Below are 17,319 nucleotides of genomic sequence, written 5' to 3' on the forward strand. Positions count from 1 at the left end.
TGGAGTATAATTTTAAGCAAATAGCAGGCATCGCTGGTGTCACTCTCATCAGGCTGAGATTCGGCTCTGACTTTTGGCTACATTTGCGGATAAAGCAGGTTTAGATGAATTTCATTAGAACAGATTAGAATTATAATTAGAAGAGAAATTAGTGTTTTTCGTTCAAGTGGGCCTTTGCATGACTACCCATATTACCTAACCTTATCTAGCTAATTGAAAGGTGCTGCTCTCAGTACTTTTCAACCAATCTGTAGCATATTTTTTAGTATTCTTCATGTGCGATAACCTTTCAATAAATCAGGTCTAATCACTGTTCAAGATAACAAATTCCGCGAACTATTCCATAGCGGTTAAAACTCATAAGCCAAAAAAATACATACATAACTAAGATCCAAAAGTGGCGCAAGAAATATGGTAACACTTGTGTGTTTGCTTGCCAATCAATCTCCGGTAAAATCACTTGGCAATTGCGAAAATTTCGTACTGATTGATTGGCGGCCATAATATATATATTTATGATGGCACACATACATACATATGACATATACATACATATGCATACATATCTATATTTTATAAAAGATCACAATTATTAGCATTGGCTCTCTTCTCAGTGCGTCTATTCGTTCGTTCGGTTTGAAGCAGATGCTCAGTTCAGTCTTTATCAAATGCGACTTAGGTGTGCATCTTCATTTTTCGCCCGAGAGAAGTATTGATATATGTTTATATATTATAAAAAGTTGGAAGTGAAATTGAAATTGGGAAAGTAGACATTTGAGCCGATATACTGCTTAGAATTTGCAATGATTGAACACTTTAAATATTTGCTATGTGCGCTATTGGCAATTTTTCATGTGTCTGCTGGTAAGTACATAGAACAAGATAACATATTTTCGAAGTGATATTGAGATGCGGTCAGGTCCTTAAAATTAATAACAAATTGTATGCATGCATATATGTTTTTTTTTGTTGTTTTGAAGGCCGCAAAGTGTGAGACTTGCCTTTTGGCTCACCCACTAAAAACCTACCCCAGCTCCGTTTTCCCCCTACCGCGGGTCAACCGTAAATTATCACTTCACGGGCGCTCCCCTACCTATTGCCTATTGCCAAATTCTTAAATATCTCTGTATAAGTATATACTTGCATGTATATATGTACACACACACACACGTATCTATCGAGATTGTAAAATGTATATAATAGTCTAAGATCCGGCTGCAGATTTGGTGTAGTCATCGAGTACATGCTGAAATCCACATTTTTACCCACATTTATGATTAGGAGAATAAAAATTCACCACGGTGCCAGTAGAAATGTGGCCGAAAGTATTTTTAATTAAATTATTGTTAATTGATTTTGCGGGAAAAATTTAATTAACCAAGTTTTGAGATAAAATATCGCTCGGTTTACTGCAATAGATGCAAAGACTTAAAAAAATCGTAGTTGCCGTTGCGCGCTTGGCCGCACCTCTCCGCAGCCAGGTATAAACAGGTATGATTTCGATATATTTATACATCCATAACGTATATTGATCTGTTATAGATCAAAATATAGCTAATTTTTTTCTCATTATTATGATATACGGCAACCTAATTAAATCTGGCCGCAAGTTAGGGTTGCTAGCAGTTAAAGATGGGAAAAATTGAAGGTTGAGTGAGAGGAAGCTAGCGCGTAACATCACTAGTCTAACAAGGATAGCGATTGCCAGCTGTACGACATTTTAAGGCTAAGAATAAGAAAATAAGAATAATAGTTTTTAACGAAAAATACTTCGAAATTAGCACTGTATAATTTATATTATAACTATAACCTGTATTTTTTTGTATTAAATTGAAATTTTACTGGAACACGCAAAAATTATAAATCTTCCGTTAGGGTGATTAATTTTGCGCACCTTGTATTTTCACATATTAAAGAGAAACATTGTTCACGATTTCATGTGAATACAAGGGCGCCGACGGACTGCCGGCTGAGCTATTCAAACATGGCGGCGAGGAGCTGGTACGGTGCATGCATCAGCTCCTATGCAAAATATGAGCGGATGAAAGCATGCCTGCCGATTGGAATTTAAGTGTGCTCTGCCGAATCCATAAGAAGGGGGATCCTGTAATCTGTGCCAATTACCGCGGGATTAGTCTTCTAAATATCGCCTATAAGGTTCTAGCGAGCGTATTGTGTGAAAGGCTGAAGTCCACCGTCAACCAACTTATTGGATCTTATCAGTGTGGCTTTAGACTTGGAAAGTCTACCATACGCCAAATCTTGGAAAAGACCCACGAAAGGAGAATCGACACACACCATCTTTTCGTCGATTTCAAAGCTGCATTCGACAGTACGAAGAGGAGTTATCTGTATGCCGCGATATCTGAATTTGGTATCCCCACAAAACTAATATGGCTCTGCAAGATGATGTTGCTCAACACCAGCAGCGCCGTCAGAATTGGGAAGGTCGTTCCCGAGCCGTTTGATACCAAACGAGGTTTCAGATAAGGTGACTCGCTGTCGTGACTTCTTTAACCTGATGTTGGAGAGCATCGTACGAGCCGCAGAACTTAACAATGTCAGCCTTGAAATTCAACGTAGAATCTCTCGACGAACAAAACTAACACTCTACAAGACTCTCATCATGCCCGTCCTAACGTATGGCGCAGAAGCTTGGACGACGACAACATCCGATGAAGCGACGCTTGGAGTGTTCGAGAGAAAGATTCTGCGTAAGATTTTTGGACCTTTGCACGTTGGCAACGGCGAATATCGCAGACGATGGAACGATGAGCTGTATGAGCCTTACGACGACATAGACATAGCGCAGCGAATAAAGATCCAGCGGATACGTTGGCTGGGTCATGTCGTCCGAATGGATAAAAACGCTCCGGATTTGAAAGTATTCGATGCGGTACCAGCTGGTGGTAGCAGAGGAAGACCTCCTCTGCGTTGGAAAGATCAGGTGGAGTAGGACTTAGCTCCACTTGGTGTGTCCAATTGGCGCCGTTTAGCACGAGAAAGAAACGACTGGCGCGCTTTGTTAAACTCGGCCAAATTCGCGTAAGCGGTTATCGCGCCAATTAAGAAGAAGACATAAGAGTTTCTATGATTAAAAAAAAACAAATAAAAAAACTAAAACGAAACCAAAAGAAAAAACAAATACAAAAAAAAACATTTAAAAATTTTAAAATGCTAGGATTTTTTACCTTTCGTCGATGTTTTTTCATATGAAATAATCTTCCACTCCGAAACAAGAATTTCGGTCCTTTAAGAATATTTTTAAGTTATACAGGGTCTTAAAAATACGTGTCTCTTTTAAGGTAGTACCTTATTTTGACAGCTGTCACAATAAAAAACAAGACACTGATCGTGATTTCCTGTGAATATTTAGGAATTCCTACAACAACAAAACAACAAAAAAAATATTTAAAAATGCTAGAATTTTTTATCTTTCATCCATTTTTCTCCAAATACAAATTGAAATTATACAAATGAATCTTTACTTTCCTATGTAAGAATTTGGCTCCTTTAAAAATATAAAGAATATTTTCTTTCAAATACGTCTGCATTTTTAAGCAGTACTTTGTCTTGACAGCTGTCACAATACAATGACATCTCATTCGACAAATGCTTAGCAAAAAACCCAAAACTCTTTGGTATGTGTTGGATATATGATTGGACACAAAAAGTGTACGAAGGTTGTTAGTAAATTTTTGAGACATGATAATACGCCAAATCTGGTATCGCCATCGTAAAGGTTTTTATTTTTAGTGGAAAATATACTTGGAACGTTTTGTCATACGAGTGGTATGTACTTATTTAGTGGTATCGTTCTTCGGAAAAGAAATTATGATGTGCGTTCGCTGATATTGAAGGATCGAGATCGTCACTTACTTCCTCTTGCATACATTCAACCATCAAAACATTTCAGCATCAAACAGATTTGATCGCGTTGGACACGGCATAATTTGAAAATTATGGATTGCAAATAGGCTGCAGCAAAAATCTGCAAGTGGAAGACCACAGAAAATAACTGGGCACCGAAAGTGTTTTCTTGAGAAAAATAGCCGCAAACTCCACATTTATCAAGAAATCTTGCTAGTGAGCTTAGAACTGAGTGTGGGGTCGAAGTTTCACATGAAACAGTCCGCCAAATTTTGCAAATGCTCAATTTTATCTACTTCACGAGTTGCTCGGAAGAAGCCTTTGCTCTATGCACAGCATAACGAAAAGCAGCTATATTTGGCTACAATGTATCTGGCTCAACCAGCTCTCAGTGAGTGGGATGATGTGCTATTCTACGATGAGACTAAAATCAAGGTCGATGGACCTAATAGAGTATGAAGGCAGCCATTAAAAGCACTGGAAAGGCGGAATATTATACCGAGCGTTAAATTTGACAAACTTCAGTCATGGTGCGGTGATGCATATACAAGTGGATGCATGGCAATATTTGAATATCCTGCAGGACCACTTGAAAAATAATGTAATAAAATTGTCGATAAGAAATCTCAGTTTAAATTCGACCAAAAAAACAATACAAAACATAATGCTCATATTATCACAATGTAGCTTTTTGCTAAGTGGAGACATCAGTCCAAACCCCAAAGACAAAATTGCAAAAAAATACGCAAAAGGTCGAGCAGGATATAAACTTTTATTTAAAGTGGATAGCGTCACGACGCTTCCAGTATTTTTAATTTATATTCATGTCATTCAATTCACATCCCATCCCGATAACATCAGATTATCTCTCATATTATGGCCTTCAATTTCCAACAGCATTGGCAACAAATACTACTTGGGCCTGCACTAATAAGGAAATCATTCCACGGAACAAGCTCTGCGATGGCTATGCCGATTGCAGCAATGGACGCGATGAATCTGTAAAGGCATGTCTGTCCAATGCTTGTAAGGATGATGAATTCCGTTGCGCCTATGGGGCGTGCATACGAGCCGAATTGAAATGTAATAATCAAATCGATTGTTTCGACCGGTCTGATGAAATGGAACTTTTGTGTGCCTCCGATAATGAAATATGGGCAAAGCTACAAGGAAATTGGTGAGTTGTAATGGATTACTAAATGCTATTTAAACCAAAACCTTCATTACTGTATATCTTTAAATTACTATTAAAGGTGAGTAAAACAAAATAGTCGTATACCAGGTTTTGTTTTGTATGCTATTTGTTCTGTTTAGATATTTAGTACTAAAAGCGCTTTTCAGCTCCAAATTTATTACGCCAGAACAATTTCGGAGAATATTGGTCTCAGAGACCTCCTATCCGACCATGGGCAACCTCCTGGCTGTTGTTAAAGCGGAGTTGCACATTTTATTTCTCAGAAAAGCGCAGAAAAGATGCAGCTTCATTTTATTTGTGTGCTATTTCGAAAGCCCTTTGGCTCCAGTACAATAGATGGAGGACGGAGAGGGAGACTCCGCGCCATTCAATCGCCAAACTCAAAGCTGTGAGCGTGAAACTGGATGATCGGCCCACAAGCAGAAAAGCTAGGTTTACCATTTAAGAAAGAAAGAGAGTGGCAAAATTCCTATTGAATGTCACCGTTGGGACGATGGAATTAGTTCTCCTCGAGGTGAACTGAGTTCATCGCAATAATAGACTGACATGACTACAAGTTTTTACCATCCAGCGACTCGCTTCATTTAACCTAAATGCACTCATGGACACCATCTTCTTCATATGCAGATCTATCGGAATAACATGCGCCAGCGCATTAAGAGCCTCCTGGTAATGGTCTAATAGCACCGACCGTTATTGCACAGGCTCTTCTTTGCATTCTGCCATCTTCCGTCTCGTTGGGGGATCCTTGTTAAAAAGTTATATCCACAAATCGACGGAAAATGAAATTTTAGGAAGCTACCGGGAAACTCAACTCCTTATAGCTAAATAGAAATATTCACGCCCAAAGTCGATAAAGCCAGTGTGACCAGAGGGCTAAGTTATACGTAGGTGGAAGAGTTATACAGGTAAAAAAATATTGAAAAAAGATTACCTGCGTTAGAACAAAAGTGATCTAGTGACTCTGTGAACATAATTATAGCCAATGCGTTTTTCATTTTATTTTATTTCTTTTTACACGTAAGGATGTATTTGAAGCACCCTTTATACTGAAAAAAAATTATTTTACTTTAATTTCATTTTACCTACAGCACGTATGAAGAATTTGAATGTACTTCGGAAGAATGTATTGATGACTCGCTCATATGCGATGGCATGCCAGACTGCAGTGATGGATCTGATGAGACGGTAAGCGTTTGTGCCAGTATGATATGCTCCGACTACTCTTTCCGCTGTGGCTACGGTGCATGCATAAGTGTCCAACAAGTTTGTGATAAAATTTGGGATTGTGTGGATGGATCCGATGAATTATGCTCAATGAGTGTAGATACGGATACGCAGGAAGAACCACAAGAAGAAAAACGAACATCCACGCCTACTGCTTGCACTATACCCTACGAGAACTTGCATCTACAAGTCTGGCTTCGTGGCACAAAGAAACTTTTGTTTTATTTTGATAAAATATTGCAAAATGAGACTGTCGAGTTCGAGTGCTCGGCCGGTTTTGAATTGGTTGGTGCGAACCATTTGGTGTGTATGGACAATAATTGGTACCGTCAGTGGCCCAAATGCGTAGGTGAGTTGTTTGCTGTGGAAGCTGATTTTGCACTTAAAATAATAAATGAAAAATTTCGAATGCTGATTCCACAGCGTTGCATAGGTCCGAACAATGTCTGCATAATCGCACATCCTGTGATAACGGTGAATGTATTGCTACAGCAGCACTTTGCAACGGTGTTAAGGATTGTACAGATGGTTCAGATGAGACAGCGACGAAATGTTATGGACGCAATTGCACCGCAAGTGAATTTCAATGCAAATATGGTGCTTGCATTTCAATAGGGGCAGTTTGCGATACAAAGCAACACTGTGCGGACGGTTCGGATGAGACGCTGCTGCTTTGTACCAAAGATGAAAATGATTTCTATAACATATTGCAAGGCGGGTGTGTGTAAGTAATAGAGAGTAATTTATTGTTGTTATGCAACAACATTTGTTATTAACTGCCTTTCTCAACTTCAACCACCCACATCAAATAATCTGACGTTAATATTATACATTTCTTCAACCTAAGTATCTATAATTCTTCTAGGACCTCGTTGCTCGGTTGTACTTTGTTTTTCGATCAACTAAGGCTAAGGTCAGCTCGTAGTACAGCCTTTCCGTCCATTTTAAACGTAGTTTTAGCTTAAGAATCAGATGTTTGCTGTCTGCTGTTGTTGTTGTGTTAGTAGCATAAATATTACTCACACATGCAAGGGGAGTGTTGTCAGTCTGCCAACGTAGAACCGACTGTAGTGGGAACGTCAGTTTTGGGCGCAAAAATTGTATTGAATACATTCGGCATTCGGTCTGTGTTTTGCATTCTAACATAAATTTATTGAAGTGAAACTTCTTTTGCCTCGAAGGATGAAACGCTGTGAGGAGTAAAACCATAGCGTTTCATCGACATATGACGCTACGCCAGCGCCATCTGTTAAAAGACTGGCGTGGCGTGTTGTCGTGAATGTAATGCGGTCGCCATTAGTAACGCGAGACGCGTCATAGAGTGTGTGTGTAGTTTTGAGCAAATCTTACAAACATATTTTGTTTTGTTGATTGATTTCTGTTAAATATGGCATCAAATCAAAAACGGAAACCGAAAACAGGTGCTGAACGGCAACGTGAGTATTTGGAGCGTAAAAAATTAAGAGCTACTGTTGAACACCGTGACAGTGAATCCTCCGGTTGTACGATAAGTGATAATTTGTCATCTGTGCATCAGGATATCGATGAAGAACATTTCTCCGTAAATCGATCAGTCGATGGGCGGTCATTTCATCAGTATCATGGACCTAATTATGTTGTGTGTGAAGCTATAGTTCATACAAACGATTCACTGCCATCAACATCGACTCATAGAGATTTCGTTTCTCCGATAGCACAATGTTCAAATGCGCCTGCAATAACGAGAACGAAAAATTCTCACATTTTAATGTTGAGTGAAACTTGGATAGATAACGAACAAGAACAAAGCATTCCTAATTTCAACTGTATCGTGAAATATAAAAATCCAGGCTCTCGAGGGGGAGGTGTCGCGATATATCACAACTCCACTGACACTTCAAGGATATTAACTCCTCATATGGATATCGACATGCATTCTGTACAGAATGTATCCGTCAATTTGGGAACGATTGGAGAACTATGTGCTGCAGAGTGCCAACTTGAAAATGGACAAGTAATTTTACTTGTCTCTCTTTATATTCATGTAAATAAGAAAATAGACGATATAATATATTTTATTCATAAAATATTGTTACCTTATACTATGGCAGGGTCTGAGTTGCTAGGACAACATGATCATCAAATTCCGATGATTTTAAGTGGCGACTTTAATGTCAATTTTGCAGAAGAGCGATCAAAGACTCTAATAAGTTTCCTCAAAGAAAAATTAAATTTAAATATGGTTAATGATTGTGAAGTACCAACAACAAGATGCGGAACTACCATTGATGCAGTATTTCATCGATACCTTGATAGATTAGAATGTAGATCATTTTTTACGTATTTCAGTTACCATAAAGCCCTTGTTTCATTTTTGGAAAACGAATCCAATAATGATAATGACAATGCCGAGAACCAAATGTAATTGAGTACAATAAATTCATTTCTTTTTATATTAAAATAAATAAATAATTCTGTTTAATAAAATTCCATTCCATGCTTTCCATGACTTCTGCATGCATTATATTGAAATAATAGTTAAATTATTGATTTGTTGATAAAAGAAGTTTCACTTCAATCGTGCGGGTTCCGTGAACTACCACACACTTTCTTTTTTTATTTCACTAATTCCGGCAAATAGTTGACTTCACTTGGTGAAAAATTATTGCTTATCGCGAACTTTTTTAATCCTCCGTCAGGCACCCGGGTCTAGCTGGCTTTTCGACTTTGGACATGAATTTAACATATTCTATTATAGCGAACGACTTGAGCATCCAGGCAGCTTCCTAAAATTTGATTTCCTATCGATTTATGGATATAACCTTTTAAAAAGGATCCTCGAACAGGACGAAAAACGGCCAGACCCAGGTGCCTAACTGGGTGTCCAACGGAGGGCTAAAAATTTTATACTATTTTATTTTGTACGCAAATTTTTCAAGCAATCACATAGATTGTGTAAAAAACAGATTTATAAAACAGCCAAAGTTACAGCTCTAAATTGGTACGAAACTAGTTTTGAATCTGTCTAAAATATCTAATTTGTTTTGTTTGTACTTAATTTCATTTATTACAAAAGTTCATAGCGTTTTCATATTTTCCTTTATTTTACAACGATTTGTTTGCTGCCTGACAAAGGGTAAGTATTCTTTCGATAGAAATCTTTCTGCTCTACAAAATTGTGTTGATTGTATTTTTGAGTTTTTTAATTTCTTATTAGTTTGGAGGCTTAGAAAGGGAATCCAAAATCCAGCCAAAAATCAACATTTTTGACAGCTGCTCTTCGTTGTTTTTCATCGAGGTGAAAAGGCTGCTGAAGCAGTCCTGGACATTTGCGACGTGTATGGAGAAGGCGTGATAGGCGAGTCCACAGTACGGAAATGGTTTTCGAAGTTCAAAAATGGCGACTTTGACTCGTTGACACGTCCTGCAACGGAAGACCTTGTGAATTCGATGAAGAACGTCTAAACCACTTTTGAAGCAGAAGGGTCGTCAAACCAGTCGTGAATTAGAGGACAAAATGAACTGCGATCATAAAACGATTTTCAATCTTCATTCAATGGGATTTTCTGAAAATTTGGGAGCCTGGGTGCCTTACGAGCTCAACGAAACAAACAGCGCTTTTTGTTTCGAATCGCCACGGGAGATGAGAAGTGGTGCCTATACTCGTACTTCAATATGAAGCAAAGAAAGGAGTGGGTGGCTCCAGGAGATACACCAAAGCCGAGAGTCAAGTCTGATCTTTATATGTGTTTGCCACGGTCCATGTGCCAAAAATGATCGACATGGTCAAACCATACTCCATCACGCCAACACCAGGCCTCATATTAAAAAACCCAAGGAATTCTGGGCCAAAAATAACATTGAAAAGGCGAAAGTTTTTGCTGATCATTTGGAAAAAACCTGTAAGCCTTGTGAATCAAATCATCAACCATTGCTAACTACCACACATTCCGTTGAAAATCAGTTTCCTTTTGCTTCACTGTCAGAGATTAAGCATGAAATAAGTCTCCTTAAATCCAGAAGAAACTCCTGGCTTCGTCTTATCACTGCAGAAACCTTAAAAACATTCCGCAAGAAACTTTAATTAGCATACTAGAAAGCTTCAGAAGTCATAATGATAGGAAAACCTGGCAAAAGTCCTTACGAAGTGTCATCATTCTGCAACGATTGCAGCCTTTTATTTAAAGCAAACGGCGTATTCCTAATAACCAGTTCGGATTTCGATCAAAACATTCAACGATTGAGCAAGTGCATAGAATCACAAGCGTAAAAGAAGAAGCAACCCAAAACAGAAAGTATGCTCTTCCATATCCCGATTGATGCTCAGGCCTTCGATAAGGTAATGGCATGACAGACTACTCCATAAGCTTCCAAAAGAATTTTCGGATATTTCTAAACAATAGATACTTCAAAATAAAGTGCGATGGCATTTATTGAAGATTGAAGCCAATAAATGCCGCGGTTCCACAAAGAAGTACCCTTGGAACTATACCGCATGTGCTTTTCACATCTGATTTTTGGTCTCTAAAAATAAAATAGCGGCTACCATCGCGGACGATACGTGCATTTTAGCAATCGGTGATGATGAGACTCAGTCCACTCGTAAACTCCAGCATGACGTTAACAAATTCATTGAATGGACTATGAAGTAGCGTATATAACTAAACAAATTCATGAAAAATTTACCAACAAAAAATTCAATATCATCTTATAAACATATCAGGCCCGCGAATTCCCCACTGCAAGTATTTCGGAATGACACTTGATGCAAAACGCTGCTGGAAAGAGCGCATTAAAATAAAATATGCTGAATTAAAAAAAAATGTAATTGTCCTTTTGGAAGAAGTTTACCTACTTCTATTCAAAACAAACTTTTATAACCAAGTATTTAAGCCTGTGCTAAACAAACACATATTGGAAAAATTCAACGGTTTCAAAACATATTTCAAAAAGCGCAGTCAGCGCACCTTGGGATGTGTTAAGAAAACTGTCTTACAGCGTGGGCTCAAGATTACGCCGGTATCTGAAGTTGTGCAGCTCAAACCAAAAGGCTTGAAAAACAACCCTGAGGGTCAACGACTTGCCAACCCAGATGAGCAATGCTGGAGATTTAAATGTCATGATGTCGTTCCAGAAATTTTAACGGGTGGCCAACAAATGTCAGCTATCTTCGGGAATATTTATAAATTTCCTGTAACATTTCAATAAAAAAATTCTACCCCATCTGGTTATCTATCTATCCGGTCAGCTATAGTCTATGCTACAGCCGCTGTTATCCATATTTTCAGTTCAACTTTATTACTAGTCTCATTTTTTTTTTATTTTCTATCACTTACTCTTACATAATTGTGTTGGCTTTTGGCTTAAGTTTCGTTCTTTATCCACGTCTCATTTTCTACGCATATCCGGCGTTAGTCGTCTTACCTTAATGTGAGTCCACTCTTAATGCACATGACTGTGAAGTTTTATGTGGCCTCCGATTGGCAAATGGTTTTATATGAAGTAATATTGAGGAACTAACCCACTACTATCTACCATTTGCCATTTGTTCGACTTACGAGCTCAAAGTTCAAAAACAAGCACCATCTGCTGCATAAATAAACTACTGGACTTATATAAATTAGTTGAACTCGAATTCGGTATTTAAATATATTTTATTTAATATTCGAGCACGACTCAAGTTACATATGTGAATTGTAATGTTAAATTTACAATGATGTGACTCGCCTTTCATACGTCCACTTTTGTACTAATTGATCGCTGACCATCCAACTCCCATTGCCCGCAATTGCTGTTGCCTTTGCAATCTTTAGCGTGCATGTCCCAACAACAATGCCAGCACCCACAACTGGTTTTTGTTATTCTCACCTTCAACTGACCTATGCTATTCTTGCAAAGGTATCGGACGCTTCGTGCGTGTGTATCACGATTATTGTGTGATGATCTTCATAACTGCTGGCACTATGAACGATAGGCAACGGTATGGGCAATTTGTGATATTGCACTTGCATTCAACTATTGGTGTTGCTAGGCGCATTGGAACTTCTACCGCCCAACCCAACATCCAATCTGATGCGTTGACTTAACCCAGCATACAAAAGCAAGTAAAAGGTTGATCGGTCAGAAGGGATACCTTAACTTATATAATAGAATTTGCACTTTCACCTTTTATTTGGTGTTTGGCCGAGCTCCTCCTCCGATTTGTGGTGTCCGTCTTAATGTTTTTTCCACAAATGGAATCCTAAACAAGCTCCTCTTGAATAAAATAAGGATTGCATAACTGCTGAAATATATCATTATCATCGCTCCATTGCCGTCAAATATTAGCACTATCCGGGTCCGCTGTACCCTGTGATGCCAGCGTTCAGTCATATGCACTTTACTTAATTGCCTGTGCAGTCTAAGTTAGTTCTTGGCACTTAGTTAACCTGGTTTAAGGCAATTTCGCTATTCCATATCGTCTCTACTCTTGGTTTCAATCCCCGACTTTCATCTTTTACCTCCTTTTATGTTTTACCTACTCACATCTCCTCTAAGTCCTTTACTTATGTGTTTCCGTCTACCACCTCTTCGTCATCTGAATTCATACTTCTTCGTTTGCTTCCATTAATACTTCATAATTTTACTTATTGCAACATATTTTACTCTATAGCTCTAATATTTGTCTCTACGTATATGATTCTCCTGACTCCAATTATATAGAGATGATGAAGACGAAGTATTCATCGCGTGCCTTTCGGGTGAATGCATCCCACAGTCATCTATATGCAATGGCGTACCAGATTGCAGTGATCGCTCCGATGAGACGGTAAAAATGTGCGCTCACGTCAAGTGTCTTAACACAGAGTTCGCTTGCGCTTATGGCGCCTGTGTGCCCGGCAGCGCACATTGTGATGGGCAAGTGGACTGTGTCGATGGTTCGGATGAAATGCGCGAATTGTGTGAGTACGTTAAAGCCGAAAGGGCGAAGCATGAAGAGGAAATCAATTTCGATGACAGTTATGAAGCGAACATTGATAAAATCGAAGCAACCCAAGAAGACCGACTTATTAAGGCAATGAAAGACATTATCGCCGAGAGTCTGCCATCACAACCAATTCATATGGGTGTGGCATACCGACGGTGTACAATACCTGTTGATCGTGTGGCCCTACGTGCCGTTCTTGCAGAGCAGAATGCAACTCTGAAAGTAGGCAGCCAAGTTGATATCGGCAAAATTGTCACTTTTAGTTGCGAGGAAACCTGGCAATTGGTTGAGGGGGAAGCTGAACTTTTATGCATGCCGCTCGGTGAGTGGTCTTCAATTGTACCGAAATGCGAAAGTGAGTGGGTAATAGGAAAAAATTATATCACTTGGTCATAATTTCATTTACTATCCTTTATAGAACGGTGTCCTCCGCAATGGAGTGGAATTTCCACTACCAGTACATGCACATATAACGACAAAGCGACTGATTGTGGAGTGCACAGCAAGCCAGGCACTAAGGCAGTTGTACAATGCGGTCAAGGGTATGAGGCAATCATGCAACGAGTGGACCTTCATTGCGGTGTGGAGGGAGAATGGGATGCTCCGAGATTTAAGTGTCAGGCGAAATGTACGTTACCAGCGTCCAACCTATTTAACGAGAAAAATGAGATGTTGGTAAATATTTTTAAATTAAGTAAAAATGAGAAGGAAGCGTTGAATCCAATTTTCAAACTGGAATGCAAAGGCACCATAATTTCGCCGAAACTTGTGTTGACGTGTAAGTAAGAAACTTTAATATCTACTTGAGATTATCCTACTAGTTGTACCGGTCACGCCTTGCTGTACCTTAGTCTGGCTTATTATTAATAACACGCTGGGGTTACAACCCAGTAACCTTCACTTCTTTAGGTCTCCCTCCGAGATTTAAGTAATATCTCTTAACTCTACTTTAAGAACTTTGGTATGAAACGTTAGTCCTTGGAATTTATAATGCCGCCCATTATTAGATGGCCATCAACTAATATTCTTTTGCATTTGTGCATCGGTCTAGAGCAATGTTCAAGAATGCGCCTTGCAGTTGCCTAGTCGCTATAGTCTGCAAAATTGACAGATTTGCTAAATTTTTGGGATATTGTGGAAACTTCAGTGTCAATTATCAAGTTGCTGTGATAAAAGCTCAAGCTATCTTTCGGTTGCGATTTCAGTTGTAATAGCCCAAAAATGCTCAGAATCTTAAATCTGATTGATTCTCGCTCCTCTTTTGCTACCGTGTACAGTGATATCTTTCCGCTGGAAAATATGGTCCTAGAGCCAAGCATCTTTCAAGCGGAGCTGTATTCCATCTGTCTTAGACAGGAGTTGACGGAACGAGCGATTTCCATTCCGAGCGACTGTTAGGCAGCACTCCGTCATCCTGTGACATTAAGTACTCACAGGTCCTTGAGTGCAATGAGAAGCTGAGTCTGTTAGGATTGCACAATCGCATCCAGATAACTAGGATCCCAGGACAGAGGTTTAACTGGCGGTCTCGTTATTAATAGCATCCGCGTCCTTCCTTGCTATGGCACAACACACCCGCAAGCTTCTCCTTGTAGGATTGAAGAGCTAAGGCTAAAGGAGGTTAGCTGGCACCAAACTATGGGACTACGCCAGGCGATATAATTACAGAGGGGAGTACAACAAAAAGACGTTTAGAAAACTCACAACTCCGCCTAAGGATAAACTGAGAATGCTCACGGGCATTCTCACAGCAATTGCAGACTGCGCAGTCATCTGCACATGATCGTGATATGGTCCTCTGATTCTTGTCGTGTCTGCGACCAAACCCCTCTTCTTGAAGGTGCTATAGAACGGAGAAGGTTGAGACATCTCAGTCAATCGCAGGCAAGGAAAAGGCATATACACATCTTGTACGCATCATAAAATTATATTTTACTTTTAAATGAATTTCTACATTTGTTTTAGAGAAAGGTAACAATTTTTGCAAATGTTTTTTTTTTTAACGAAGAGAAGAAATCATTATTCAAAAGTCGCAACCCTATTACAAAACTTTGCCAAATTAAGATATTCCTAAGCTCGTTTCATTTCATCTCCGCCTGAAAATATAATACAATATCATAATTTTTTAACTATTTTTATATTGGTGGCAACGCTGTACCAAAATAAGGCTGAATTAAAATTTTTTCAAACAGCTTTCATTTGATACAAATATCGCAGTTAATAATTGTGTATATATTTTTGTAGCTACCGGTGGCCGCCGTGGCCGAATGGGTTGGTGCGAGACTACCATTCGGAATTCAGAGAGAACGTATGTAGGTTAGAATCTCGGTGAAACATCAAAATGAAGAAAAAAAATGTTCTAATAGCGGTAGCGCCTTGTCAGGCAATGGCAAGCCTCCGAGGGTATTTCTGCCATAGAAAAGCACCTCATATAAAAATATCTGCGTTCGGAGTCGGCTTGAAACTGTAGGCCCCCCCATTCCCAACATCAAGACGCACGCCACAAATAGGAAGAGGAGCTCGGCCAAAGACCCAAAAAGGGTGTACGCGCCAGTTATATACAATATATTATATAATATACATATAATATATAATATATATATTGTATATACACACAATTATCAACTGTGTATCGTTTTTAAATATTTTTAATTTTTTAGATAGGTGGCAACCACATTGAAAAATATGTTCGAAAACATTAAGATTTGTCACTAAAGAGTTGTCAAAAGTGAATGCAATTAACCAAACACCGCTAAAAACTAAGCTCGAACTTGAAAGACCTTGTATTCATATATGTGAAAAGGCGTAGTCACGAGCATTTTATGTCGATTTTATGTACTCTTGAATCCTCAAAAAATGTAATTGATTTACTTACACGGAGTTGCTGTACTTCAATAGGGACAACGCGTTAAAGTTTTTAAAACATTTTAGATAAACTCTGAGGCGAATAGACTTAAATCCTTTTTTTTTGTATAATCACGAATATTTGTTACTCACGTTTTTGATTTTTTTTTACAAATTTATTTTTATTTTCGGGCTTATTTAGTTATAAAAAAGCTGCTTTTCCCTACATAAAGTCCTTTGACGCAATTTTCTGCTCATTTTACATCGCCTCACAAAGGAAGTAAATATTGTTTTGTTTTTGTTACTTTTAGCTGCTCTGTGCTTTAGTTACATTGACTTATCCTATATAGCGGCAGCAAACGATCCCATTATGTATCGCATCCTACCAGCGACCACACAAATTGACAGTTTCAATCAATATGAGCAACTCTCCTATAGCCATAACATCTCTCAAATTATAATGTAAGCGATTCTGATATGCATACATAAATATATAGATTTCCATATTTGATTTTTAAACGGAAAATGGGATACTTTCTGTCCTTCGTAGAGCTGATGACTTCACTACTGACGACTTAGATCCACCAGCGATTGTTGTGCTTGTCGATTACTTTGCTCCAAACATAGCTACACCGATTTGTATGGAGTTCTCGAGGTCTTGTTTGAATAGAGAAAATGGAATGGAAGACTCTGCTGAAATACTGGCTAACAAGAAGGGAGTCGCTTTCTCATCGAACGGCTGTTTCGCTGTTGTCGGCCAAAGCGAACTGATCTTTATGGATAAATATAAGCAGTGGCTCGAAATGCATATTCTAAGTTATAAATATCTATTATAGTTAAAAAAATGTGCAGATGTACATATACACATTTTTTAATAAAATGGATATTGGAGCGAAATGAATCTGGATCTCATCATTTTATTACTTAGCACCAAATTTGAGTAATTTAGCTTTATTTATAAACGAGATATCGTGTGTTTTTTTTTTTATTAAATATATATGTCAGGTGAGCGTAGCTATTAATTCATTTCACCCATTTTAATACCAAACTACCTTCGAGAAAAACTAATTTGCTACCAAATTTCATGGAAATAACTCAATTGATTTGAGTTTTGTTAGGTTGCCACATCTGTGATTAAAACTACTACGAAAATTTAAAAGTTACGGCGGATTGAATAAACCTGCACGGGGCACGTGTTTTACGATTTTTTACAATTTTAATAGATTTGAATTTGCAG

At 38.4% G+C, this 17,319-nt stretch overlaps 1 protein-coding gene across 1 annotated transcript in view; it reads left to right on the forward strand.

Annotated features, from left to right (window-relative positions):
- The window catches only part of LOC129235472 (low-density lipoprotein receptor-related protein 2-like), a 34,465-nt gene extending 17,501 nt beyond the window's left edge, over positions 1-16,964 (forward strand). The window contains exons 7-14 of the mRNA XM_054869341.1: positions 771-864; positions 4,768-5,047; positions 6,157-6,641; positions 6,716-7,016; positions 12,974-13,593; positions 13,657-14,016; positions 16,394-16,544; positions 16,633-16,964. Of these exons, the coding sequence (XP_054725316.1) occupies positions 771-864; positions 4,768-5,047; positions 6,157-6,641; positions 6,716-7,016; positions 12,974-13,593; positions 13,657-14,016; positions 16,394-16,544; positions 16,633-16,918 (2,577 nt within the window). The 3' untranslated portion in view covers positions 16,919-16,964. The remainder of the gene's footprint in view (positions 1-770; positions 865-4,767; positions 5,048-6,156; positions 6,642-6,715; positions 7,017-12,973; positions 13,594-13,656; positions 14,017-16,393; positions 16,545-16,632) is intronic.
- Positions 16,965-17,319: the final 355 nt, after the last annotated feature.

The sequence above is a fragment of the Anastrepha obliqua genome, chromosome 1, assembly GCF_027943255.1.
Source record: "Anastrepha obliqua isolate idAnaObli1 chromosome 1, idAnaObli1_1.0, whole genome shotgun sequence".
In the NCBI taxonomy this organism is placed as follows: Eukaryota; Metazoa; Arthropoda; class Insecta; order Diptera; family Tephritidae; genus Anastrepha; species Anastrepha obliqua.